Genomic DNA, 26,033 nt, shown 5'->3' with positions numbered 1-26,033 from the left:
ATGGACAAGCACATGAGGTGAAAGGAGAACGCTAACTGATTAGGCATGGGGGTATGGAGGATCAACAGCTCCTTGATTAGGCCCTACGGAGCTGAGGTGGACTCTCAGTTTATTCTCTCAAGCTATGGGACAATATTTCGATATAGATGTAGGAGGGAAGACGAGAGTAGGGAAGACGATAAGAGATGGCGTCAGGACTTTTTCTTACTGTAGGGCTGCAGATGGGAAAGCCTTATACTTGCCAGGAAAGTTTTCTACCAGGGAGCGACAGCCCCAGCCCCAGGCCCAAAGTCTCATTTTAAAAGAATCAAAGCTCTGTAGAAAGCTGGGATGGAAGTGACTTTAATGGGCGTATTTTGTTTTGGAATAAGGAAAGACCTCAGAGGAAATATGGTAAAAACAGTTTATGGCATCCTACCAGGAGATAAAGAATTTGGTAGCAAAATGGAGAAAGGAACAAGGTTTGACTTACTTACATGAATTAGTCAAAGGAGCTGGCTGTGGCGCCATGGCTGGACTCCAGTACTCAAGAGGTTGGGTCAGGAGGAACTGGAGTTTAAGGGCAGCAGTACATGGTGAGACCCCCATCCCCAAAATACCTAAATAAATAAGACAAAGAGAAATGGGAAGGTCACATGAAACCTTATCAAAATGTTCCAAACATGCTAGCCTTGAAGCAAGGCAGGTAGTGTGACAGATGGGCTAAACTGTAAAACTTTCTTTATGAGTTACGAATGAGTGGAACCTGAGTCACCAGTTTGGTTGAGAGAGAAGAAGGCACTGGGGCCATGGGTGAATCCCAGGTAGAAATAACAGCTCTGGAGCTTTGGAGGGAGGGAGGGAGGGAGGGAGGGAGGGGGACAGAGAGAGACAGTCAGAGACACAGAGAGACAGAGAGACAAAAAGAGACAAGACAAAGAGACAGAGACAGAGTCAGAGAGATACACACAGGTAGATGAATAGATAATAGATAGATAATAGATGATAGTTAATAGAGAGATAGTAGATAATAGATAATGGATAGAGAGAGATAATAAATAGATAATAGGTAGATAATAGATGATAGACAGACAGACAGACAGATAGATGGATAGATAGATAGGTAGGTAGGTAGATAGATGGATGGATAGATAAACAGACAGACAGGCCCAGAGAGGGTAAGGGAATGTAATAGAGCAGAGGGAGGCCTGCTGGTGTAAGGGCAGCAGCAAATGCACAGAGGCTAAACACTGTGATGGTGAGACCCAGGTGCAGCCGATCATTCATTTCGTCGTCATTCATCACTGGGGAAAATGAGTGACCAAGAAAGGAAGCAGCTACAGTGGCTCGCACACATGGTGCGTCAGGTGCCTTCGGTCAGACAGGATGCCTGAAAGGACGGAGACATGCAAAAGAGAACCTTCAAGAAGAACTGTCTTGGCAGAGAACACAGGACGGGGAAGAGACAAGAATCGTTTTATACCCATGCACATGTGTGACCACACACACACACACACACACACACACACACACACACACACACACACACGGTGTCAAAATGAGCCAACTGAAAATCAGCCAGTCCTGGGTAGAGTTGAAGGGTTTCGGAGACACTGCAGGGCGTGTGAGCCTGGCTCAGGAGGAGCAATAGAGAGACGGACTGTGTGGAAGACGTAGACCTAGGATGGACAGAGGAAGAGAGACGTCTGAGTGTGGACGGTTTGAAGCAGGAGTGCAGGGTCGTTGTATGGAGGCTCATCTAGCCACGGAAAAATGTTCCTGTGGAGAAGAAAACTGCTTCCCTGATTGTCATTTCAACCAAACCACTGCAGTGCATGCTTTCTCATAAGCACCCCAGTTTTTTAATCATAAAAGTGGGGTTTGAACTTCTCAGCAGCAGTGAGTGGCTTCTTTGCTAGTATCAGGAGGCCAGAGGAACCACTGTTGCCTTAGTAAGCCAGCCCGGTTGACCTTCCAAGTTCCTCTTTTTTTTTTTTTTTTTGGTTCTTTTTTTCCCCAAGCTGGGGACCGAACCCAGGGCCTTGCGCTTCCTAGGTAAGCGCTCTACCACTGAGCTAAATCCCCAGCCCCCCAAGTTCCTCGTCTAATTTGCTGTGGAGGCTGAGGATAGATGGGATTTGGAGAGGGCAGATAGGATCCTTCTCTCCAATCCTTCCTTCCTCTTCTGTCAGTCACGTGTTGAATCTGGGCTCCTTACCCGATTCCCTCATTCCTTCACAGCTGTGATCATTGCTTTTCCTGCAAACCTACTGCTGGCCAGGTCACACTGTCTTCTCCCATCTTGTCAGGTCACACTGCCTGCCATCCCCCGAGCATCCCTGCGCTGCCTCCTCTCAGCCTTTCTCAGGACACCCTTGCTATAGTGTCATTGTTCAGACTAACCCCTTACCTTTGATACACCAGATCATCTGAGTTCAGTCCACAGGCTGCTTCCCGGGCCTGGGGAGATGGCTCAGTTGGTGAAGTGCTTGAGGTACAATCCTGAGGTTCCAAGTTCTATCCCCAAAGCCCAGGTACAAAGCTGGGCGTGGTGGCATGAGCTGGGAAAGCAAAGAAAGGAGGCTGCTGAAGGCTCGAAGAGCAGCCAGCATAGCCTAACTGGTGAGCACCAGGACCCGGTGAGAGACTCTGTCTTAAAATATTAAGGGGATAGTGCTTGACGATTTCACATTCGCCATCTGTGTTCCACTCATACACAGATACAGTGACACGAACTCACGTACACGAACTGCCCCCAAGGCTCATTTCTAGTAAGGTGCTACCCAAGAGCACTCTTCCCTTGCCCTTAGTCTTATACCACACGCCCCGCCCCCTTCACACTGCGCATGCTCCTTTCACTACCTCAGTGTCCTGCAAGGCCCTGCTTGCCTTGCCTGTGGTGAAGCGCCCATTCTGTGGCAGATGCCCAGCCTTCACTCCAACACGTGCTGCTGAGCTCACGAGCATGTATACGCAGTGAGAATTTACCGATTTGTTGGAATTTGGAGCGCTGTTTTGCTGTGTGAAGTTGTTAGTCAAGTTTTATGTGTTTCAACTCTGACGTGGGGAAGTTACACACCTCGATGGTACGTACACCCTGGTCGAATGGCAGAGATTTCTGCCCATGGTCTATGGCAAGGGGAGAGAGAGAGTGAGGAGTTGAGTTTAGCCTCAGAAAGGAGGCGTGGCCCGTGGCAGCCTGACCTGTCTCCTTTCATAGCTATGATGAGGGTAGACATGGTAATCGGGCTCAGTGTACGTGCTGTTCCAACAGTGACAGGGTGCTGCATTTGGGGACAGCAGCCCTTGGCTGTTTTGAAAAACTGTATGAAGTGTTAGAGTGACCAGTTTGATTATTTTATTACCACGGCATGGGCGGATTTCTATTTTTCACTTTCCTACCTTAATTTTAATTTCTTTTCTGTATATTAAGAACAATAGGGTTAACTGTCAACTGTTTCCTTGACACCTATCCTTTCTTGCGTGGCTTTATTTCTTTCTGTGCACCATCATTTGTGCCACCAGGGACCATTATGTGCAAAGGGCACCTTACCATGGACTGTAGTCTACCCAAATCAAAGAAGAAAGTGCAGGGAACTCAGGGCTTCGGCGAGCAGTGATTCTTCAGCCTGGGAAGTCCTACCCAGTGGTTCCACGTCTCTGGATGAAGATGCCCCGCCTGACTCGATTTTATTGTGCAGTTTTCCCAATAACTTCTGCATTTCCTTCTTTCCTGATTCCCAGTGTTCTACATTTCTTATCCTAAGAATGTCAGTACAAAAAGACTATTCTCTGGGAATGTTCTTCAGAAACATACCCATTCTTCACGGGGGGACCAGGTACTCCAGGGCATTGCTGCTCTGAGGCTGCTGGTACGGACATGAGGTTGGGCCACAGGCATTGTCTGGAGCTACCTTATCCTATCCTGGGGTGGGTGATCCCTGTGGCACTGAGGTTGTAATTTTTTTCAGTTTGAACCAGAGTTTTGTGGGCATGATCATGGTGGTACACGCACAGTTGGTGGTTAGAGAAGGAAACAGATGGCCCCTTCAATTGGTTTAATTGCAATAGCATTTAAGAAAAGAATCACTTGGCAATACATGGGCAATGTGCAGAGGCTGCAAGAAACAGGGCACTGTGCTGAGGCCGGTAGGAGCTTCGTACAGTGACTGCCTTTGGAGGTCCTGAAGGAGGAGGGAGGGGATGGCTCCTGGAATCTCCAGGGGCTTTTGTAGAAAGAAGTACATGGAGAAGATCCCTGAAGGGAAGCTGTGATGGTCGTGGAAGTGCTACATCCAGCCTTGACGGAGTCCACATAGAGCTGTGTAGAGTGTGGAGCAGAGCTGAAAGAGTCACTGAAAGAAAGGCATCCACAGGGCATTCAGCTCGGAAGGGACTTTGAGCATGCCGGGGACATACTCCTTCAACCTCCCTAGCTCCCCGTGAAATCTGGCATATTGGTGTAAGTCTATATAAGTCCAGCACTCTGGAGACAGGAGGTCAGAAGTTCAGGGTCCTCTTTGAACTCTTTTGAGGCCACCTCAGTCTACAGGAGACCCTATCTCAAATTTAAAACAAAATAATTTAAAATGAAAGACCGAAGGAGACTTTCAGCCAACCAGTTTCTCTATTTCACAGGAGAAAATAGAGCCATGGGCTGGTTTGTGTCAGGACTGTTCCAATTATAAAACCTCCCATCCACAGTTCTGTGCATTGTGTTCATACAGTCGTTTCTAGGGAAGGGAAAAGAAGAGATATGAGGGAAATTAGAGAGTTAAGTAACAACTGACGGTGGACGCTCTACGAAGGGGCTCAATACCACAGGATGTCAGAGGGATTTAAGCAAGTTTAGAACTTAATTATGATCGGCTGTGTGGTTAACAAATGTGTTTATTGATTGGGATAATAAAGACAGCATTTTATATTAGAGAGCATCTGATTATGCTTAGCTATGACCTGATATCCAGCCAGCTCAAATAGAATAGCTTTTATTCCCTATTGATTCTGGCCTCGCTGCTGAGCCTTCTGGGGTGCAGTCTCAGAGGTTAATCATAAAGCTAGGCTCTGCTGTGAAGACCATGCCATCTTTGGATGATGTGCTTTGTCAGCTCATGCCAGGAGTCAGTGGGTTAATGGACACACACACACACACACACACACACACACACACACACACACACTACTCATCTGTATATAGATTTACACTTGCATGTATACACATGCAAGTAACCCTAGATATATCAGTAATTACTAACAAAGAACATTGACCTTGGGGTAATCTCTGTGTGATACCAGGCTGTCAGAAACAGGAATGATGCTTACAGTGTTTCCCCTCCAGGTAAATACTTTGGGGAATGAGGGTTCAAGAGTACCGCCTTTACTTGCTTGAGTATGGTGGAGTCGGAGGGTGGTGACTCATCATTGGTGCTGTTTGTTCACGCCAGTCACGAATAGGTATTTATCGAGCACTGACTTTATGTATGTCATTTTGGTAAGTTCCGGGGATGGAGAGAGGAGACAGATGTGGCCCACATCTCATTTCATTAGGGTTGGCACAAGAGTCATTTGATTGGCAAATGAAATGGGGACTAAGTCCTCCATTACTTGTATTCCCACCTCCGTTCCTTTGAGGCTGATGACTGTGGACATGACCCCGAGACACAATGGATGGCTGTTTGGATATACTTGAAGCCATCCTATCACTTAGCATAGAAGGAGGCTGTTCAGTGGCCGGTGGAGGCGGGAGCTTGGCCGGTCACCCCTGAGATTTTGAATCTATTTTCAATACAGCTCATGTTAGATCGTTCCTTGCAGACTTTAAAGCAGCCTATTTCTGAGGTCAGTGAAGATTGCATTTGGGTTAGAACAGGGAGGGCAGGGGAGGACAGAAGCTCTTGGGCTCCTTCTCAGGTAATTTGAATCAAAAGGAACTCCTTATCTGCCTTGGAGCAGAGTAGATCCACATTCAGTGAATAAGTATCAGGTGCCCGTTATTTGCTAGACGCTTTCAAGTAAACTGTCTAATATTCACAATGACCCAAGGAGAGAAAGATAATCCCCCCTTTATAAGTAGGAAAATGAGGACCAAGTGTTTTCTATTTCTCTTGTCCCTCCGCTCCCAAGATAAGCAAGTGTCCAAGCCAAGAATCAACACCAGCTCTTTGGACCTTAGAGCAATATTTTTTTTCACTCTCTTAAAACACTATCACATATTTCTGTTTTGGTTGTATTAGTTAATTTTCTTGTGGCAAGTGCCTGGCCAAAAGCAACTCAAGGAACGAAGGGTATGGTATTGTCAGGAAGGCGAGGAACCTTACATCTGTGTTAATCGGGAAGTGGGGAGAGAGGAGTGCTCATGCTTGGCCTTCTGCCTCCTTTCCCCCTTTATATTCAGCACAGGACCCCAGCTCATGCAATGAGGCCATCTATGTTCAGGGTGGATCTTCTAGTCTCCATTCTGTCTCTTTGGAAGACCCTCATATGCATCCCCAGGGGTCTGTTTCCTAGGTAATTTCGAACTCTGTCTTGTTGACTATGAAAATGAGCCCTCACATCCATTTTCGGTTTCTGGTATTCCCTACTCATCCGCTAGCAGCATTAGATAATTGTGGAACCCACTGGGCATCCTCTCTGAGAGCTCCGAGTACGCGACAGCGATTCCCGATTTGTGTGTCATGGCTCTTTGGAGATTGGATCCCATTCTATGTTGGGTGTCCTCTGGCACTTAGAAAGTGAGTGATTAATATTTGTCAGGTAAGTCAATTTTCAGCGTCATTCTGACAAGGAGGTTATCTCACGCTTTATGGGTATAGGAGCTGAGGCGTAGAGAACCAAAGAAAGTGATCCAAGATCTTGACAAAGTTAAGAATGAAGGCTGCACTGGCTTGGAGTACACCCGGGCCTTAGAAACAGCCTTTCTCAAGGCTAGGGCTGGAAGAGAGTTTACTTGAGAGCTTTATATGAGGTAGCATCTACAGCACTCATTTAAAACCCAAGGATCAAAGTGTGTGCCCACAGGCACTGGGGAGGTGGAAGCAGGAGGGCCTCTGGAACCTGACGGCCAGACGGCCAGCCTGCCTCCCCGAACTGATAAGTCATAGATGCAGTGAGAGACTCGAACTCTGAAAGTAAGGTGGCAGGGGATGGAGGACGATACTTGTCACTGACCCCTGGTGTCCACCTGCACACGCACACATCCACCCATCTCTGTACATGCGTGTGTATACACCTACGGACATGTATATGTACAAAAGAATAAGGGTGCAACACATGCCTGTGAACCCCAAGGCTTTGCCCCATCACTATAATCCAGTGTGTGAGTTTTTCAGAAAAAGCTTTCTTGGTGGCTGTCGTGGCTTGGTTTATGCCCAGGCCAGGAGAAACAGCTTTTCTCAGTATCAGCATTTTTAGTTGAGTCCAGGTCAAGCTGTTTCTCTGCATCCCAGAACTCCATTTTCTGCAAGAAGCCTGTAGGTTGGGTGGTCCATCTCCTACCTCTGCTCTCTGTTGTCCTGGAGTTCCTTTCCAGCTCAGTCTTTCCTGCTTCTCAGCTCTGTTTCTGATCATCCCGTTCATTCTCCTTGCCCATCCCACTCCTCACACTCAGGGACAAGCCGGTAATTTTTATTATTATTATTATTAACACTTGGAAATGCTGTTTCGCTGTTAGAGCACACAATTGCCCTAATTGGATACCGAACGGTGACAATCAGACTCAGGTTTCAAAAGGTTGGGCTTTCAGTGGGACTACCCACACTGTCCTAGGAGGCATAGAAATTAATTATAATTAAGAACCATGTGCAGATGGCAGAAGAGAAACTTTGAACAATGTCGTTGCCTCCTCTTGCAGATTAGCAAAGGGAAAAAGGCAGTCAGGAGCGGCTGCTTGCATTGGGAGTGCAGTCGGTCTTCTGAGCTTGTCTTGAAGCACATGTGTAAAGTGATCTATAATCCTTCATTAGGTGTCTGCACATCTCTCCTTCAAGAACTTGGGTACCGGCAGAATTGATAGCTGCTTGCCCATAAAGTGGGGACAGGCTCAGATAGAGAGGCCCGGGTTCACTAGGATTTCACAGAGCACCTCAAGCAGACCCAGGAGCTGATGGAGTAAGAGCAAGCAGGCTATTGCTTGGCAGAGTTGGCAGAAATAGCTCTGCAGACTCAGAACCATGTCTGCCCTCGGCAGGAATGGGGCAGATTTTTGTGGGGCATCTGAGGAGCTGGTGGTCGTACGACAGCGTGCTCTCCTGAATTACGGCGTCTGGATGGTTTTCCTTCTAGGCATCTATTGCTTGATCTTTCCTCTCCATCACTCACTTCCTCAGAAGCAACTTGACTCAGGATCTGTTCTCACTTGTTTTCTAGCCCCATCGTTTGGATCTGTGATATCGGTGACAGCCGACACCCATTTCCCACAGGAGTACACTTACTCCTGCTCGTGACCTCGTAGGCCACACGGGTTTGGCACGTTTGTAAGGCAACCCAGTCGATCTGGTGTCCTTCACTTTCAGAGGGATGCAATTCTGGGAGCTGCTTACACTCTCCAGCTTCCCTGCCTGAGGACAAAGCAGGGGGTCCGGGAGCCCCACATCCCCAAAGAGGAATAGATGGTTATATAGTGAAAAGGAGAGCATGGATGTCAACACAAAACACAAGTTGGTTCCTTTTATGTCTCATTTGTATATATTTAGCTGATTTTTAGTGGATATAAGACCCCAAGTACCTAACACTTTCACATTATTATCATAATGATGATGGTGATAATGATGGTGATGATGGTGATGGTGATGATGATGATGATGGTGATGATGGTGATGATGATGGTGATGATGATGATGGTGATGATGATGATGATGGTGATGATGGTGATGATGGTGATGATGGTGATGATGGTGATGATGGTGATGATGGTGATGATGGTGATAATGATGGTGATGATGATGATGGTGATGATGATGATGATGGTGATGATGGTGATGATGATGGTGATGATGGTGATGATGGTGATGACAGTGATGATGGTGATGATGACGATGGTGATAATGGTGATGATGGTGATGATGGTGATAATGGTGAGGAGGATGTGATGGTGATGATGACGATGGTGATGATGGTGATGATGATGGGTGAGTATGGTTATGCATATATGATGGTCAGAGGACAGCCTTTTTCATCTTGGGCTCTCTCCTTCAACTAGGAGTTCTGGGGATCGAACTCAGGTCATCAGGGTTGTGTGGGAAGCCCCTCTACCCACTTAACACATTCTGCTGGCCCCCCCTAAACACGTTTTAGAAATTGAGAGTGGATTTGCAAACATGGAAACTGTGTAGATGCCGTTGCATTTCACCTGCTGCAAATAGATGTTGGTCTTGTTCTTCATAATGGCATCTGACAGTGCAGGCTCGCCATCTGTGCTGCCCACACTGCCTGCTTCAGATGGCCAGTGAACGCATCTGTTGCCCAAACGGAGCGCTCTGACTCAAAAACACGAGCTCAACAGTCTCTCTCTCTCTCTCTCTCTCTCTCTCTCTCTCTCTCTCTCTCTCTCTCTCACACACACACACACACACACACACACACACACACACACACACACACAGAGTCAGTAGCCACTGTCATTTAAAGGTTCAGTTTTGTTTGGCCAGTCTATCCTTTCCCCTCTGTTTCATATATTTTTTTTTCAGCCAGGCTTCAAACTCACTAAGTAATGGAGGATAGCCTTGAACTCCTGACCCTCCTGCTGCATCTCCCCCATGTAGGGATTATGGGTGTATATCACCATGCCTGGTTTTACACTGCAGGGTGTCCAACCTAGACCTTCATGTACACTAGACAAGCACTCTGCCAAATGAACCACATCTTCAGCCCCTCTGGCCTAGATAGTTAAGGTTTAAAATCCCAACTTAAGGGGCTGAGAGGGAGGCTCAGTGGTTACATTCACTTGTTGCTCTTACAGAGGAGAGATTAGGTTCCTATCACCCCACATGTCGATACACAACTGCCTACTACCCCAGTTCCAGGGGCCCTCTTCTTTCTTCTGTAGGTGCTACACACATGACGCATAGACACACATGCAAGCAAATGCAAATGTAACAAAAGATGTTTTTTTTTTTAAAAAGGCCTAACTTAAAACCCGAAACTAAGTTGGAACTGCCCATTGCGAAGTGTGCTGATGAACAAGCTCTTTCGGTTCTACTTTACAGACTCGAGGTAAAGACACGTTGGGTTCATGACTCACTGGCGTTCTAGTTCAGACGAAGATGCCTCTGTCACTTCCTGCAATGGGACTTCACATTTTTCTCGATGGAGTTAGGACGTTTCCTTATTAATTCTTAAGTAATTCACAGTTGTCTTTGCTGTTATGAATATTATGTTTTCTAGTTGGTTAGAAGAAGAGTATTGATTTTTCTGCCTAATAGGGCCATTTATCTATAGGCCTGGCTGAGCTCACATTAATTCAACCAGTTCTCATGCTATCAGATTCTCTATGTAGATAAGTGTATTCTTAATAAGACGCCATTTTTCTTCTTTGCTCTCCTATCTTTGAAACTTAGCCTTGTGGTGCTGATGTGGGCACTGAGACCTAGACTGACCAGAGTCCCAGCGCCTCCCGGATATTCCTTTGAAATACTCCCCTTGGGTATCAGGATAGCTTTGGTCTTACTAGGTGCTCCAGGGCTACCTTGCACTTGTAATTCTCTTGCTTCTGGCTTCCAAGTAGCTAGAATTATATAAGTTTGCACCGCCAAACTCCGCTAAAGTTTTCTTTTTCTTGATTTATTTTGTTAGTGTTTCCAGTAACTATGAAAAAAATTAAACTTGAATCTTCTCAGTGACAAAAAAAAAAAGTGATCAGAGATTTTTGGAATGTAGCTAAGAGGAGGAATCTTGGGCTCTACTCTCTACCATCGAAGAACTTTCTTTGTTTGAACGTTTCGTCTTTCTTTGCCGTGACTGGGTATTTCGATCCACGCACACTTTCTTCACTGTGTGGAGATTCTCCTGTGTTTGTCCTCTTTGGCCCTTTACTATAGGAATTGCTTTGAGAAGCACATCACGGTCAGGCCATCCCTGCTTTTGGCTATCAGTCGCATTTGACCACGACAGTTACAGCCATCATTAGAAGCATCCCCGTGTTTTGGCTAGCTAATAGATTGTCTTTATATTCATAGGTGGTAGAGTCCTGTCCTCATCCTGTTTGGTCTGACTCTTTTACTTCCATTTACTTTGGCAGGGGCAGAGCGGGGTGGGGGTTGCAGGGCACAAACCGAACACGTTGGGATGTAGCAAGGTATGATTTTGGTTATGTTCTGGATGAGGGTTATTTGTTGTTTTATTTAAAAAAAATTCAACATTCTTTTGAGCTTCTTTTCTAATGTGATATTGCTATTATAAATATTATGCATTGATGTTAAGAACAGCTAATTTTCAGAGTATTTTCTCTCATTATTTTGTAATTCCTGCTTTATGTGTCACAATTATGTTTTGTGATGTTTCCTTCACATTTTCCGTTTCTTCCTGCCTGTTACTCACCTTACAACTTTGTCACTTAGTTGCTACTTAAAAGGTCCTTTGGGGGCTGGTTATGTCTGTCCTCTGTACTGTATCTCACTGGCTTCCTCATTCTTCCATTCTTGTTATCATTGCTTTTATTTAATTTTTATTAATTTACACAATTTCCCCCTCCTCCATCTCCCCCACCCACCCGTCTGACTCCATGCATTTTTCCTCTCTCTCTTTAGAAAACAGGCAAATTTAAGAAGCAAACAAATTGGAATTAAAAAAAAATAAATGAAAAAGCACAAGGAACACACACAATCAGAAATGGTAATAGATAAGCAAGCTGAGACCAAAAAAATTCTATGAAACAAAACTATTTTATTTATTTTTTGAGAATTTCATAGATTGTATTTTGATGAATTTTTTGCTCTCCAACAGGTCTTCTGAGATTCTCTTCTACCTTCCTATCTACCCAACTTCACGTTTTTTTCTCTCTCTTAAATAAAAAGCATACCAAGTAAAATATGGAGCCCGATCTGTGTGGCCTCCCGACTCCTGAGCATGAGGCCCTCACTGGAGTGTGTCTCCGTCACCTAGTGTCACCCATTCCATTGCAGATAACCGAGTTCCGTCTCCCAGAAGCTTTAACCATGCGTATCTTCTTGGCAAGGAGCGTGATGTCGTGGCCGCTTCTGCTCACTGCTGGATTTCTGTCAGCTCTGATCGAGTTGTGAGCGATACGTGTATTCATACGTACATCTGTCCTGCTGTATCTTGAGCACGTTGTTTCCTTGACGTCACCACTGCCTCTGGTTCTTACAACCATTCTTCTCAGGGTTGAGCGAAAAATTAGTTACGAGCATTATAAACATTAGCCTTAATAAGATTTTATTTTCTTAGAAACGTTATTTTAAGTGTCGTTTTCTTTCCCAAATGCCCTGGAAATTTTGAGACATGGTCTTTTCACTGTTATCCTGTTAAAATGATTTGTACTTTGGCCTTCCTTTATTTCTTCTTTAAAAGGAAATCTCTTTAGAAGTTTAAAATATATGATTTAAGAACAAAGTGTTTCAAAGCCAGGTGTGGATAGATCTCTGTGAGTTTGAGGCCAGCCTGGTCTACATAATGGTCTATAGCATACATCCAGGGCTGTGTAGAGAGATCCTATCCTTAAATAAATCAAAGCAAAATGTAATTTTATTTCTCATTGAAACACATTTTTTTGAAAACAGTGTTACCTCTTTCATTTTGACTCTATAGAATTTACTGGTACTTTATAGATTTATGTTTAATATGCATTCTCTTATGTGCATTCATAGATATCTGAATTGATCCAAGCTTTTTGCTCATACTTTTTATAAAGGTCTTTCATGTACTACTTACGAGATGTTTTGTCTGTTGAATTTATGCTTTTTTTCCTCTTAGACATTTTAACTGCCCTTTCTACATGCTGAACTTGTATTTTTAGATTTATATGTACTCAGCACTGTTGGTTGTATCGTTTCGGTGCCAGTGTGACATTTATCATTATCTTTTGATGTTCCGACTGTTAGATTTTGTCTTGGAGTCATAATGTTGAGATGCTCACCCTGGCCTTCCGGACAGGCATGTTCATGTCCTTCACTGTGAAGGCCTCCTTTCTTTCCCTGCCTTCTCCTGTGGGAGGTGGCAATGCCTATAGACTGTACCTTTACAGCTTGGGTTGTTCCAGGTCTGAAGCCTGGCGCTGGCACTGTTCTATCAGACACAGTTGCCCTGCGTAGCCCAGATAGGTCAATCCTGCAATCTCCCTGCCCCAATTTCCTAAGTGCTGGGATGACGCACATGTGCAAGGACGTTTGTCTAGTCCCAAACTTTTAATCTGTGGTTGACCACTGTCTGTCACATTCCTATCATGGCCTCTTTCAATGGAGTGACTCCAGACAGCACCCCGATTGGATGGTGCTTGGCAACTTTTAATTAAAGTTTCCTACACAGTCATACTCCCTGTTGGAGTTATCCTGGGACTCTGCTTTCTTTAAGGAAAGATTCGGTCCATCTCCTGCACCAGATGGATATACAGACAGTTAGGAGAAAGTACAGGCCATTTCTTGTCATAATTACTATGCACCTTAAAGAATGAAACCTTCTGCGTGGGTCACTCAGCCCAAATGCCAAGGAAGCAGAGGGCTGAGAGAGTGCTGGTTAGTCTCATCCTCCCTGCTGATTCTCTTGCAACCCCCTTTACCTACAAACATGAAAGGATGAATGAGGGCATCGAACTTCATGACAGTCACTCAGTATTGGCCCCTACTCTGGATGGCTCCTGAGTTCAGCTCCATGACCAGGATTCTGTCAGTGGAGGCAATTGTTACTCTGAGGACATGATATGTGACATCTTTTCCACATCAGATCAGACGAGAACTAATGTCCTTTGCCCCGTGTGCCGTTCCTCTTAACATTCCCCTCAGTCTCTGTCTGACCACCACCTCCCGCACGCTCACTTTGTGCTGTCAAAAATAGCTGGGAACCTTGAACAGCTTCTAAGGGCTCATCAGTCATATCCTTTGCATCTGCAGAGTACTTTATATTCTTCAAAGCACTTCCATACACGCTTTATCATTGGATCTTCATAAACCCTTCCAGATATGTAGGTTGGGCCTCTTACCCTGGTTTTACCAATGACGTACCAGACAACACTATTTAGGTGACTACCACACCCTAATGATCCTCATTAACATGAGATCGCTCTAAAGTCAGGTTCGTAATTTCATTCACTCATCCATTTGTTCATCCTCTCTTCTAGACACCTGTACTGAGAGGTACTCGCAGAGTGGGAGAAGAAAGGCTCTTAGAATCAGACAAACTTGGCTATAAAGCCCAACTTGCTACCTGATCCTGGTCATACATTTAACCTGTCATACCTCTTTTCTCTCTTTTAACTCAGGGAGAATGATGACTTACCATGTTTTTATAGGAATCAAATCATGCATGAAAAATTTCCGTCAATTATAGTATCTGAAACCCAAAATGTTAAATATCACAGTCTTACGTAATAGTCTAATGGAACGGTAAAATCGGCTCTAGTTTATTGAATAGTTCCTGCTTATTGTATATGAGGCAGCGCTATAGCCTAAGAATGTAAATAGAAGTGAGATGAAAATATTTTTTATGTCTGTATCTTCTCTTAGATGATGATTCTGAAAGGTAGAGCTCGTGCTCATGAATCTTCAGCATGAAAACTAATGATCAAAACTAATGTCCAGGGTTGGGACATAGCACAGTTATAGGTCACTTGCTTAACATGTGCAAGGTCTTGGGTTCAATTCCTACCACTGGAGGAGAAAAGGAAATGGCAGGGGGTGGGGAGTGGGTGGGAGACACTGTCTGCAAGGTAGGCAGTGCATGGCTGCTCACATAAAAAGCCCGCTGTTGGGTGAGATGGGTAGATGCCTCGTTGTGTAAGTGGACTAAACCAGTCACAAACATCAGGTAGTCCTCAGGGGCTTTGGTGAGAAGCCACGGCAGCACTTAACAGTTCTGGGGAGGACAGAGGAAAGTGGAGAGGAGGAGGCCAACAGGAAAGAGTGGCACATGCAGTCTAGTCTCGGATGTCTGAAGAAAGGAGCGGCAATATTTATCTCGAACCACACACTTTCTCTCAACTGCCCCCCATCCCCTGCACACTCTGAAACTGAAGCTTTGTGCCTGCTCAGCTCATGGCCTCTCTGTCACTGCTATCTCCCATAATGTATTATTTCGTAAAGAGCTTTGCTCTATCCCAGTATAAAAGAGATGCTCGGTAAGAAAACAGATCCTATTTGTTGACTGTCACCACTGGCCATCGCATCAAAGAGTGTAATATACTGTGTGGGAGAAAATGGAGGAACGCAAGAAAAGCAAATAAAGAGAACAAATAAGGGCTCGAAACAGGAGAGCATCGGGTGCATTGAAGTTAATAAACTGTCGTGGTAGCGTGGGCCACTTTTACATGTGAACGGATCTAACTTAGGGACTTGTCACTGCAGGATTAGATTCCCAGGGGAATGAAACGGGCACATAGACTTTGCCAAATCCGAAATCTCTGGGTTCTTGTTGAAAATCAGCCCTTGGAAGTGAGCAGACTGTTTACTATATACACATGCTCCACAGCTCTCTGTGATACTAAACCCCACTGTCTCCCACTGAATGCCTAGGACTACTGGAGCCTCTGTATCTTGCTGACTTTCTTTAAACCCTGGAAGGACATGCTCAGTCCCGAGTCATCCTGGCAGACCATCCATAGTTCATCAGCATAAAAGTCTGGAGTCATTCCTCATGTCTGTGGAAACAGAGAGACCAGAAAGCCGTCAGGTGTGAGCTTTGCCGGGTGTGAACTGCGAAGACATCCGTCGTATTATTTCTTTCAGGAGAAGCGAGGCAATCAATACAGGTCTCCTCTTGGCAGCGCTCAAGATGACTGACTGTAGCAGCAAGAGCTCCAAAAGGTTTTCTGCCAAGAACTGGATTGGATTTTGTGCTTCCTCAGCCACAAAATGTCCTAGCGTCTCACTCACGAATCACTAATGCCCTTTGTGGTCAGCCTGCTCAGCTTGAATACTTCCTGATCCTTCTTGTTCAATACCTTCATTATCGTTCTTTTTCTTCCTGTTAGCCAAATTCTCAAATTTTTAGGTTCCTAATAATTCCTTTAATAATTCCTTTTCACCCCTTTGGTTGAAGAAGCAGGAGAGATTGAATTGCGTTTTCATGTTTGAGAGTCTCTTCTAGTTCTGGGTACGGTTTATAGGCTGTTTTCTCGGAGAATAGCGCTATGCTAAATCTATTTGCATTCTGGTAGTATATAACACCATCGACCTCCGAGGATTGCATAACTGTTTGGAGATTCACTTTCTCCATTTGAGAAGCGGGAATAAAAGGTAATTTGTAGAATTGTCATGGGAAGCAAAGAGGGTGCGCGTGAGGAAAATATCTTCTAGTGCACAGTGTATTATATTGTCCAATAAACGACCATTTAAAGCAAAGCAACACAGGCAGGACCCATTTTTATACGATAAGAGGTGCTTAGGGTGAACGATGAGAAACATAAGAGAAATGACCAGAGCTCTCACTCTACAGAATTCTGCCTCTTTAATCTGCTGCGTGGCGTGTGCTTCGGGGCCTGCGTGGAGATAAAGGGGGGATGAGTTCTCAATAGGAAGAAGGTAGTGAGTTATACACAAATATAGACCATCATTTCAGGAAGTTATGTCTACAGGCTTTCGTTGGAAATAAAATAGAGCTATCTTCAAGGGTGACACTCCACGACTCCAGCTATGAGTAGCGTTTGCTTGCTCCTGTCCTTTGACACATTAGCAGGTCAGGATAATGCTGTCTGTCATAGTACAGCCATCGACGAGCCAGTGTGGGGTGTACAGTGCTGTGGGACACACTTTAGAATGTGGAAATCAGATTCGAGATCTGGCTCGGCGTTTAGGAGCACTTATTTGGTTTCCAGCACCCACCCGGGCAGCTTAACAGTCACATGTAACTCTAGTTGCATGGGATTTGATGACTTCTTTGGCCTCTCAGAGTACCTGCACAAATGTGGTATATACTCACAAAGAGACACGCACACACACAGCGGAATCTGCTTTTTAAGTCGGCTTCACTTAATTCATTAAGTCTTGGGTGGGTCCCTTCACTTCACTGAACCTTTGTGTCAGCACATATAAAATGAGATGCTAATATTCCTTTTAATTTTTTTTTCCTGCCGGGAGATTGTAAAGATCAATTAAAATTAAGTGCCCATGCGTTGCTTCTCTGATTTAGTGTTAAGAGACAGATTCTAAAGGAGAAACACTGGAGTAGTTTCTTGGCCATCTCTCTCTGGGAGGCCCAGGCAACCGGGGCCTCCATGCTTGGAGCTTGCCAGATTCATCTTATCCAGACCGTGTTTTGTAGCCAGCCTCTGCTGAGCCCCCTTTTGCAGCTCACTTTGCCCAATCTTTGCCAAGGGCGGCTCAAGGAGGGTTATAACTAGAGTGCCAGGGGTCAGGCAACAGCAAGCCCCCTCCTGCTGTCTCCAGTGGGTGAGCTTGGCTGGCACACATTTCCCAGCACATCCTCGCCTGGTTTCTCTCTGTCTGTTGGTTGCACGTTTGTCTTGGTCAAAGATTTATTAGGCTCTTGAAATTTTCTTTTCCTCTCATCATGCCCCTTGAGCGTCAGAATTAAGAGACTGGTATAGCGGAGAGAAACCGAGCTTCATGACCAGCCGGATGGAGATGAGGTTCTTGACTCCCTGGCATTCAGACACTCCAAGGATGTGTTCCACAACGTGGGCCACGTTTTAAATGATTTTCTCCCTTCTCTTTTCAGAGAGCCGACTAGCTGAAGATGAAGCCCAGCGCAGAGTGCTGTTCCCCCAAGTTCTGGTTGGTGTTGGCCGTCTTGGCCGTATCAGGCAGCAAAGCTCGTTCCCAAAAGAGCCCCCCCAGCATCGGCATCGCTGTCATCCTCGTGGGCACTTCAGACGAAGTGGCCATAAAAGACGCCCACGAGAAAGATGACTTCCATCATCTCTCAGTAGTTCCCCGGGTGGAGCTGGTAGCCATGAACGAAACTGACCCAAAGAGCATCATCACCCGTATCTGCGATCTTATGTCTGACCGGAAGATCCAGGGGGTGGTGTTCGCGGATGACACCGACCAAGAAGCCATCGCTCAGATCCTCGACTTCATTTCTGCTCAGACTCTCACCCCCATCCTGGGCATCCATGGGGGCTCATCTATGATAATGGCGGATAAGGTAAAAGCAGGCTATTGCGAGGAGCGAATGATGCATTGGTTTTTAAGGCAAAACTAAAATCTAGTTAAAGATAGAAATGCACCAAAGCACGTCAATGAGTGAGCGAATAGATGGCAGCTAGTCAGATAGTTAGGAGATGAAAGTGAGAAAATGATAGTGGTGTAGAAGGGTCTACAGTAATGGTCCTCAACCTGTGGGTCGCGACCCCTTGGGGCATTGAACGACCCTTTCACAGAGGTGGCCTAAGAACATTGGAGAACACAGATGCTTACATTATGGTTTATAACCGCTGCAAAATTATTGCTATGAAGTAGTAATGAAAATAATTTTATGGTTGGGTGAGGGGTCATCACAACATGAGGAACTGTACTAGATGGTCTCAGCATTAGGAAGTTTGGAAACCAATGGCCTAAGGTTTAGGATGGGTTTGTGTGTCTGCCTGTGACTAAGCCATACTAAACTTGGAGTCTTGGTAGGTGGCCTTTTTCCAAATGGGTATGTGAGGGACATGAGTAGATCCTTCAACACTGTGAAGTATCCTCTGTTCTATCATGATAGACATGTTCTCTTCCACAACAGCCACATGAATTCAAATAGAATTCAAATGCACCAAGAGAGGCAGTCATGGTCCGCAAAGACCTAAATGTTTACAGGAAGAGAAAGGCATCTACTAACATCTCAGGCTTTGCGCATTCAAACAGACATTCTCCCCTACAAGCACAATAGCTGCGTGTTTCCCCCATTATTAAATGTGAAGACTTTAACTGTGGTTTCACACTGGAATCACCTGGAGGTGACTCTGAATGGTGTGATGGCTTGTTCCATCACGGCCTGAGATTCTGAGGTCTGAAAACCACCCCGAGTGATTCCAGAGTGCAGTTAAAGCTGAGAACATTGCTTTGACGCTTCAGAAAGGAAATGGCTAAATTCACATCAGCGTCAATGACTAATGACAGATTCTCTCTTGACATTACCACTGAGTCTAAAATCACAGAAAAATGTTCCACTTGGATTTCTACACCACTGCTAGTTATTCAGATGTGTCTCCTCACTGATCGGTGCCCTTGCTAAGCTCCCACAGCTGGTGCACCTGTCCTTTTCAGCCATTTCGGTCTTGGAGTGAGTCACCTCCCTGCAATTTGAGCATCATTAGCCATTTTTAGAATCCTCTCCACCTTAGTACCACCATCTACGTTTGTTGTTACCAGTTTCAGAACTGCCTTTAGGTTTCTATCTAAAGGGCATGCTCTGTGGCCAACGATGTTTACAAACACCCCAAGCCTTGCCTCACCACCACAGGCATGTTGCTTGACCAGATGAGAACTACCAGCACAAATCTAGCAGAGAATAACCCCCTTATGACCAGTGTCGCCGTCTGTTGGTGCCAGGAGAGATGGCTGCTCCTTCTTCCTCCCATAGTTGAGTCTAGGGAAGGCTGGACTGAGAGAAGACAGTGGAGAAGCTTCAGTATCACGTGTGAGGGCAATATCATGTGGACACCTAATCAGAAAACAGATACCGGCAGGACTCGCTCATGCCAGGAAGTAGGGCGAACTCAAATACAAAGGAAAAGGAACAAACTGTGGCAAAACCCACCAAGTGTCTGCTTTGGGTAGACATCGTTCTTAAAGGTTGTGGTCCTTGTTAAATTATGTTCTATTTTATGCATGGTATTCTAAGGGCGCAATATTGCATTGGAAGAATGATGGCATGATTAAGAGCCAAATTTTGAGATCATAAATAAGTGTGCGCTTCTTTCCAGAGTACAACAGATAAAAATAATTTCATTGCTGCTGCTCATTTGAGTTATTGCAAACCTGTGTTATTTCCCTTGAGCAGGGAGCCTGAGCATAAGCTGATTGGCTGCATCCCCCTGGTACCTCTTGCAAACTCTCAACATGAATATAAAATTGTGAGCTGAGGTGCAGTCTGGGTGGAGCCTGGGTTTTCGTGCTCCCTGGTGCATGCTGGGAGCTGTGAGAGTGTGCTAGGCAGTTAGCATGTCCATACATTGTTTTATTTAATGCCACCGAGCTCAGTGGCAATGCATCTCTTTTAGATGGGAAACCAAGGTTCAAAGAGATTAAAGATCGAAAGTGATGCTGTAGGAACAAGAAGCCGTACTTTAAGTGTATGACCTGTTGCCCCTAAGGAAAGAATGAGGCTGGTGGGGGCTTCATAAACCTTCTTAATTGCTCCTTTCTTCTTTGTCCTGTGGCATTGTGGGAAATGTCACAGTAATCTAGCACTTGTTTCAACGTCAGGCAATGCAGAAGGCTCATTGCAGGAGAGAAGGAAGAAGAAACAAGGGCAGCACAGTTCTACAGAGAACCTGCTCGCTACTGCCTCTTAGGGGTAACAGGCAGAACTGATCTGGCAGTGTAGATCTCAGGAGTCTCTATTATGAGATCTACTCCAGCGACTGCTCTTCCTCCTGTCCACATTGTTACCTCATCCAGAAACCTCATCTCACCTTTCCTTCCCCCCATCAGCAAGAGGAGATGAATAGTGACTATTTTGGAATAAGTCCTAACATAGAGTAAATAATGTCTAATTGAATTTTGGCTCAAAGTCAGAAGGAGGAAGAAGGAAAGATCCAGGTAGACAGAGAGACAGATGCTTGGTCACGGAGGGTAGGGGATGAGATTGATGGTGGCTCCAAGAGTGGTGTCACAGAGCCAGAGGCACTTGAAAGGACAGAAGTGATTCTCAGGCTGTGTCAAGGAATATGCACAGGATAAGACCCACAGGCTTAGAGGGTCTTCAGGAAATCAAGAGAAGGTTCTTCCAGGTTATGGTGAGAGACATTTTGGCTTCAAAGTCTGAGGTCAGCTGTGTTTGGCTTTAAATGGAAGCATTCACTCAGTTGCCATGGCTGCATACTGACCATGTAGAGCAGGGACCTGTGATTTGAGAGCTGTGACAGATAGTTGGGCAACAGGATCACACACTTCAAAATGGGACTGATGAGGGAACTCTGGGCTGCATAGTGTCTGTGGCTGAAACTTAGTAACCAATGGAACCTGTTTCATCTGCCCTTCTACATCCATTGTTCTTTTTCCACTGGATAGAACTTAGGTGCTTGCTCTCTGTACTTGTTGAGCTTTTAATGGCTGAAAGACACCACAGTTATAAGGCCTTCTGATGACAAAGATGCACAGATCTGCCTCAGCCTCTGGTCAAATAGCGTGCAGTCACGTTTGCATACGCAGATGGGTCAGTCAAAGCGCCAGCGCTCTGCTCTCAGTGAGGTAAATGCACACTACACTCATAGGAGTGTAGGAGAAGCATAGGAGACAGTATAGCACTGAGTTCTGCCCAGAACTCAGAAGCTGGAGTCGGAGCAAGCTAGAGTCGGAGCGGTTCCAACCAGCACTTCCTGGTTTTCTCACCAGCTTGTTATGGTTGACCTCAGTCCCCTGGCTGCACAGTGGGAAGAAAGTATCCATTTGTGAGCGGTGGGGGATGGAGATATGCAGCGTGTACCTTGCTCGGAGCCTGGATAACACTGATAAAGAAAACCCAGGAGAGAAATCTGGGAGAGAGCTCTGAAGAAGAGCACTGAAGAGACCTCGCCCCATCCAGGGCGTTGATTCATTAGAGTATGGAAGCCTGCCATGGCCAAAAAGGGTACATCCGTGATAGAAAAAGCTCTATCTAGCTACCAAAGAAGTTACAGCCAAAGACAATTGAGAGTAGTTAGGAGGAGTTTAAAAATGAATGAGGTGCTTCTCGGCAGTCCCCCACCTGAGAATAAGTAACATTTTATTTTGTGTTGTTATAGTTGCTTTATTCTTACTGGGATCCTGGATTTGGGATGCCGATCTGAAATCGGGCTGAAAGCATCTCCATTTCTCTCTAGGAGCTTTCTCGACCGATCGGGTCCTCACGTTTTTTAGCTTAGAGATGTTAAGTAACCAGTCCAGAACATCGCAGCTCCCAGTTAGCAGTGAACTGGGATTCAACTCCTAGAAGCACATGTTTGGAAACCCATGCTTTCTGTGTACAATTTTGCTTCATAAGACACGGAATTAAGAATTGTAAGTCACACATTTCAATCTCCATTCTGACGAGTTTGGGAAATAGGCAATCATCGCTTAAGTGATATGAGGCTCAGTAGACGGGTTGTAAGATATAAATTGGTTTCCTTCCACCCAATTTACATCGTTTCGAAGGGAAAAGAAAACACAGTAAAAATGTTGGAATGGTACCGAGCAAGCAGACACTCAGTAAGGGACACCGGAGTCCCTCGAAATCGTTCTGCCTCTGGCCTCAGTGACAATGAGTATGGCTTCCGCGGGATGCGGGACACAAAACAGAAGGGTGGAGATCGCAGCAGGATCAGGGAAGATGAAGTGAGACCGGAGCCTGGCAGCTCTGATTGGTAGGAGAGGAAAGAGCGCGCTGAGTGCGAGTCGGGGTTCAGGGTGAATGGGTTGATCAGAGTGAAAGACTGTCGCCAAAGACTGACCAAAAGACTGACCTGTACCTTTCTTCTCACCGAAGGCTGCTGTGCGCATGCTCATTGTGCACTCTGGCTCCGCGCTCTCCTTCCTAAAGAACCGGGTTGTGCAGTGATGCTCCAAAGATTATTTTCAGGTTTTACTGTTTTTGCTGTCATTTTGATTTTTGTGCAGAAAGCCATTTTGGAAAGTAACAGGATGGCGGCCCATTTCTGCTCTCTCTCTGTCTCTGTCTGTCTCTGCCCCCCCCTCTCCTTTTTCTCTCTTATCCTTAGCTCATGATTATTTTCTTTATTTTTTCTATTTTCTCACGTAAATTTCTTTAGCTAACACCACATTTAAGCCAGGTTAAATACCCTTTACCCAGTGTCTTCTCTGAAGTTTCTGAAGTGCTGGGGTGTTTTACCCACTTTCGGCTGCCTGCAACATGGCATTCTCTGAGCCGCTGGTATCATAGTGTTAGATGCAGGGGTAGAGCATATACCTGGTACTTACTAGTGAGCATTTTAATTTCTCACGAAGTCCTGAGGTAAGCCCTAACATTTCTTTTCTCTTGAAGAAACTAAATGCGAGTGTTCATGTACCTTTGTCAAAGTTCAGGAGCTAGATTCGTTGGACTAGAGTCTGAAGTCATGGCTCCTTCCTCCGGGTTCATACCTGAGGAAGGAAGAAGCCAGGATCGAACTGCCCACCCAGAGTTTAGCTTCCCTCCAGCTTTCTCTCCTTCCTTGAGTTGTGGGAAGATGGGCACGCAGCTCTCTCTAAGGTACTGGGAACAACAAGCATATATGCGGCACTCAGCTTCATGAAGATTCTAGATTTTTTCCATCTTCTATGGCATACATTTCTAATTGGCCTGTATACCATCTCTTTAAAAATGGGCCTTGAGAAGACCATCCACTTGTCCAGGGCCATTTTTGCTTGTAAAACTTGAAGCGTGCTTTTCATAGAAATGAAGGTGGTCAGCATGAAGTGACACATAAGTATCACTCCCCAGTCATCCCTCAGGAACATGACGGTGTCCACAAGGGTGCAGAGGCACAGCAAGGGGAGGGTGTTGGCTGTGGAGTGTGGGTTGGTGTGGTAGGCTTGGGTTGTCCTTATTTCTAGCCTTGTGACCTTGGTCCTGCCATTCAACCTTGCTGAGTGCCAAGTTCTCCAAGGGAGACAAAAGTACCTCGTTCAGAGTGAGCCTCAGGAAGTGGCAGATGTGAATCGTGGTAAACCTCAGGCCTTTCACATGTGCTGTAATGTATTTTCATGCAGCGCACCATTCTTACATCGCAAGGAAAATGACATCCTTATTAATTGAAGGAGAAGCCCTTGGGACATTTGTTTCCATCAACTGAGACCCGGTGGCTTAATTATTCTAAGTTGTTACGCTGTTGTGGTAAGAAAGACTGACATTGATAACCGTTTGGTTTTTTTGTCAGGCTCTGGCCCAGTCACCTGATTGCAGCTCGTCACCTCACACATAGCATCTTATCCTATGTTTTCATTTAATTTATGAGACAGTTTGTCTCCATCCTACAGATGAGGAAGCTGTAGGTCAAAGAGGCTTAGCAATGCTTCTGAGGACCTCTAGGTGGTGATCTGCACATAATGGCTTAGACAAATGGGATCTCAGAGTCTGGAGAAATACTCTCTGGAGGTGGGTCAGCGGCTGAATGATGCCAGCACTGCTGTGTAGTGGCCTTTGGTATTTTTGTCACGGTTAGGATGTAGCCGTCTTCGCTGCCATAGACATCATGTCCTTATTCAAGGAAGGGGAATATGTTAGGAGGGTGTTACATCAGGAAGCATCTTCCTCACATCCTTCAGTGTCCAAAGTGATGTCAGTCCCGTGGCCAGTCCTTGGAGGTATAGAATGACAGGGGGACATGGAGGTACAGATGGCCCTGCAGGTGCCTCTCAAAGAAAATGACAATTAGGAATTCAGCTAATATTCTTATGGTGCAAAAGCCCAAACATCTCCTGTTCCTTGGGCCTCACTTCAAATGCTGCTTCTGTGCCCTTGCTCTGGTGTCTTTAATGTCCTCCGGAGTGCAGCTTCCTAAATTCTTTCTGCTAGTGATCCCTTTTTTCTTGAGAAACTTCTATGTGACCCCAAGTGTATATGATAAATATAAAATTTAACTGTAATGATAGTGGATCATAAGGAAATTTATTTTAAAACAATTCTCTGGTATGTGTATAGTTTTCCAGATGAAAGAAAATTTGAATATTAAAGAGGCAGCAATGCTTATCCTCTTTTACATAAAGAATTACAACTTGGCTGAGTATTTGGTACTGCAGGGCTGAGAGCATCAGTTTCCGATTTGACTGATATTTCACGTTCATAATTGTCAACACTAATAACAACTGTCCCTTCCTATAACAATATAGTAATCAATGACAAAAGTATATGAGAGACCATTTCAGAAATTTTGGAAATTATGCCCTAATCCCAAATTCAAACTCATTTAACATTCTTTTAAAATAAGACTTAAGTCAATAACTCAAGTGGTAATTTCAAAAATCAAACTTTTTTAAATCCTAGGATATAAATTGGTTACTTGGACACTGAGGGAAAATGGTCAGAAAGCATTCTGTTTTTGCTCGCCACAATTAAATCCTTATGTCTTAATAAAAGCTGAGAACTTTGCATGGACAGTACAAACACCGCGACTTAGAGCACGCAACAGTCTCACACCTGAGCTGGCTGTTTCTGATGGAATCTCTTAGTGGCTCACGAAGGCACGCACAGAGAAGAATGTGTGTTCAGAAATAAGACTATGTGAAGTCCCACAATTCAACACAAGTGAGCAGGGCTTGGAACAAGTTGATTTGATAAGTGTTTGGTTTTGAATTAATTTTTAGTTATCACATAACCAGAAACCATTTGCTGATGGAGACCTGACCCATGGCTTAAGATTCCACCATGCCTTGGAGTGGATTCTCATTTGCCAGATGTTTCCTTTGATCTCCTTGTTACTATTCTTTCTTCTTTTCATCTTTACTCTTAGGGATTCTTAGGAGATGTTTGAAAGTAGATCAGGACTTGATCAGATGTCACAATGACTGCTGTGCATATGCCTGTTTTCATTGCATCACAGACACTTAAAATGGGGACACAAAGCATAGACAGTATCCCACCGTGTGTGTTAGCATTCATGGTCAAGAGAGTCTCACTCAAAATAACAGTTGTTTATCTATGGAAGAATATCTCCATGACTCACAGTCACACTCAAATCACATCTGTATTAATAAATCTGAGGAAACATGAAAGCTTCCCTGCTCTTTATTCTCCCTGTGGATTTCTTTGTCTCTCACTTTCTCCAAAGT

General features: G+C 45.0%; 1 protein-coding gene across 6 annotated transcripts in view; it reads left to right on the top strand.

Moving 5' to 3' along the window:
• The window catches only part of Grin2b (glutamate ionotropic receptor NMDA type subunit 2B), a 477,610-nt gene that overhangs the window by 110,686 nt on the left and 340,891 nt on the right, over nucleotides 1–26,033 (top strand). For all 6 annotated transcript variants that reach the window (XM_017592437.3, XM_017592438.3, XM_017592439.3 and 3 more), the window contains 1 exon segment: nucleotides 17,818–18,246. In XM_017592437.3, the coding sequence (XP_017447926.1) occupies nucleotides 17,836–18,246 (411 nt within the window). In that variant the 5' untranslated portion in view covers nucleotides 17,818–17,835.

This window comes from Rattus norvegicus, chromosome 4, assembly GCF_036323735.1.
Source record: "Rattus norvegicus strain BN/NHsdMcwi chromosome 4, GRCr8, whole genome shotgun sequence".
Classification (NCBI taxonomy): domain Eukaryota; kingdom Metazoa; phylum Chordata; class Mammalia; order Rodentia; family Muridae; genus Rattus; species Rattus norvegicus.
Note: the sequence above shows the minus strand (reverse complement) of the source record. Positions and strands in the feature narration are given on the sequence as shown.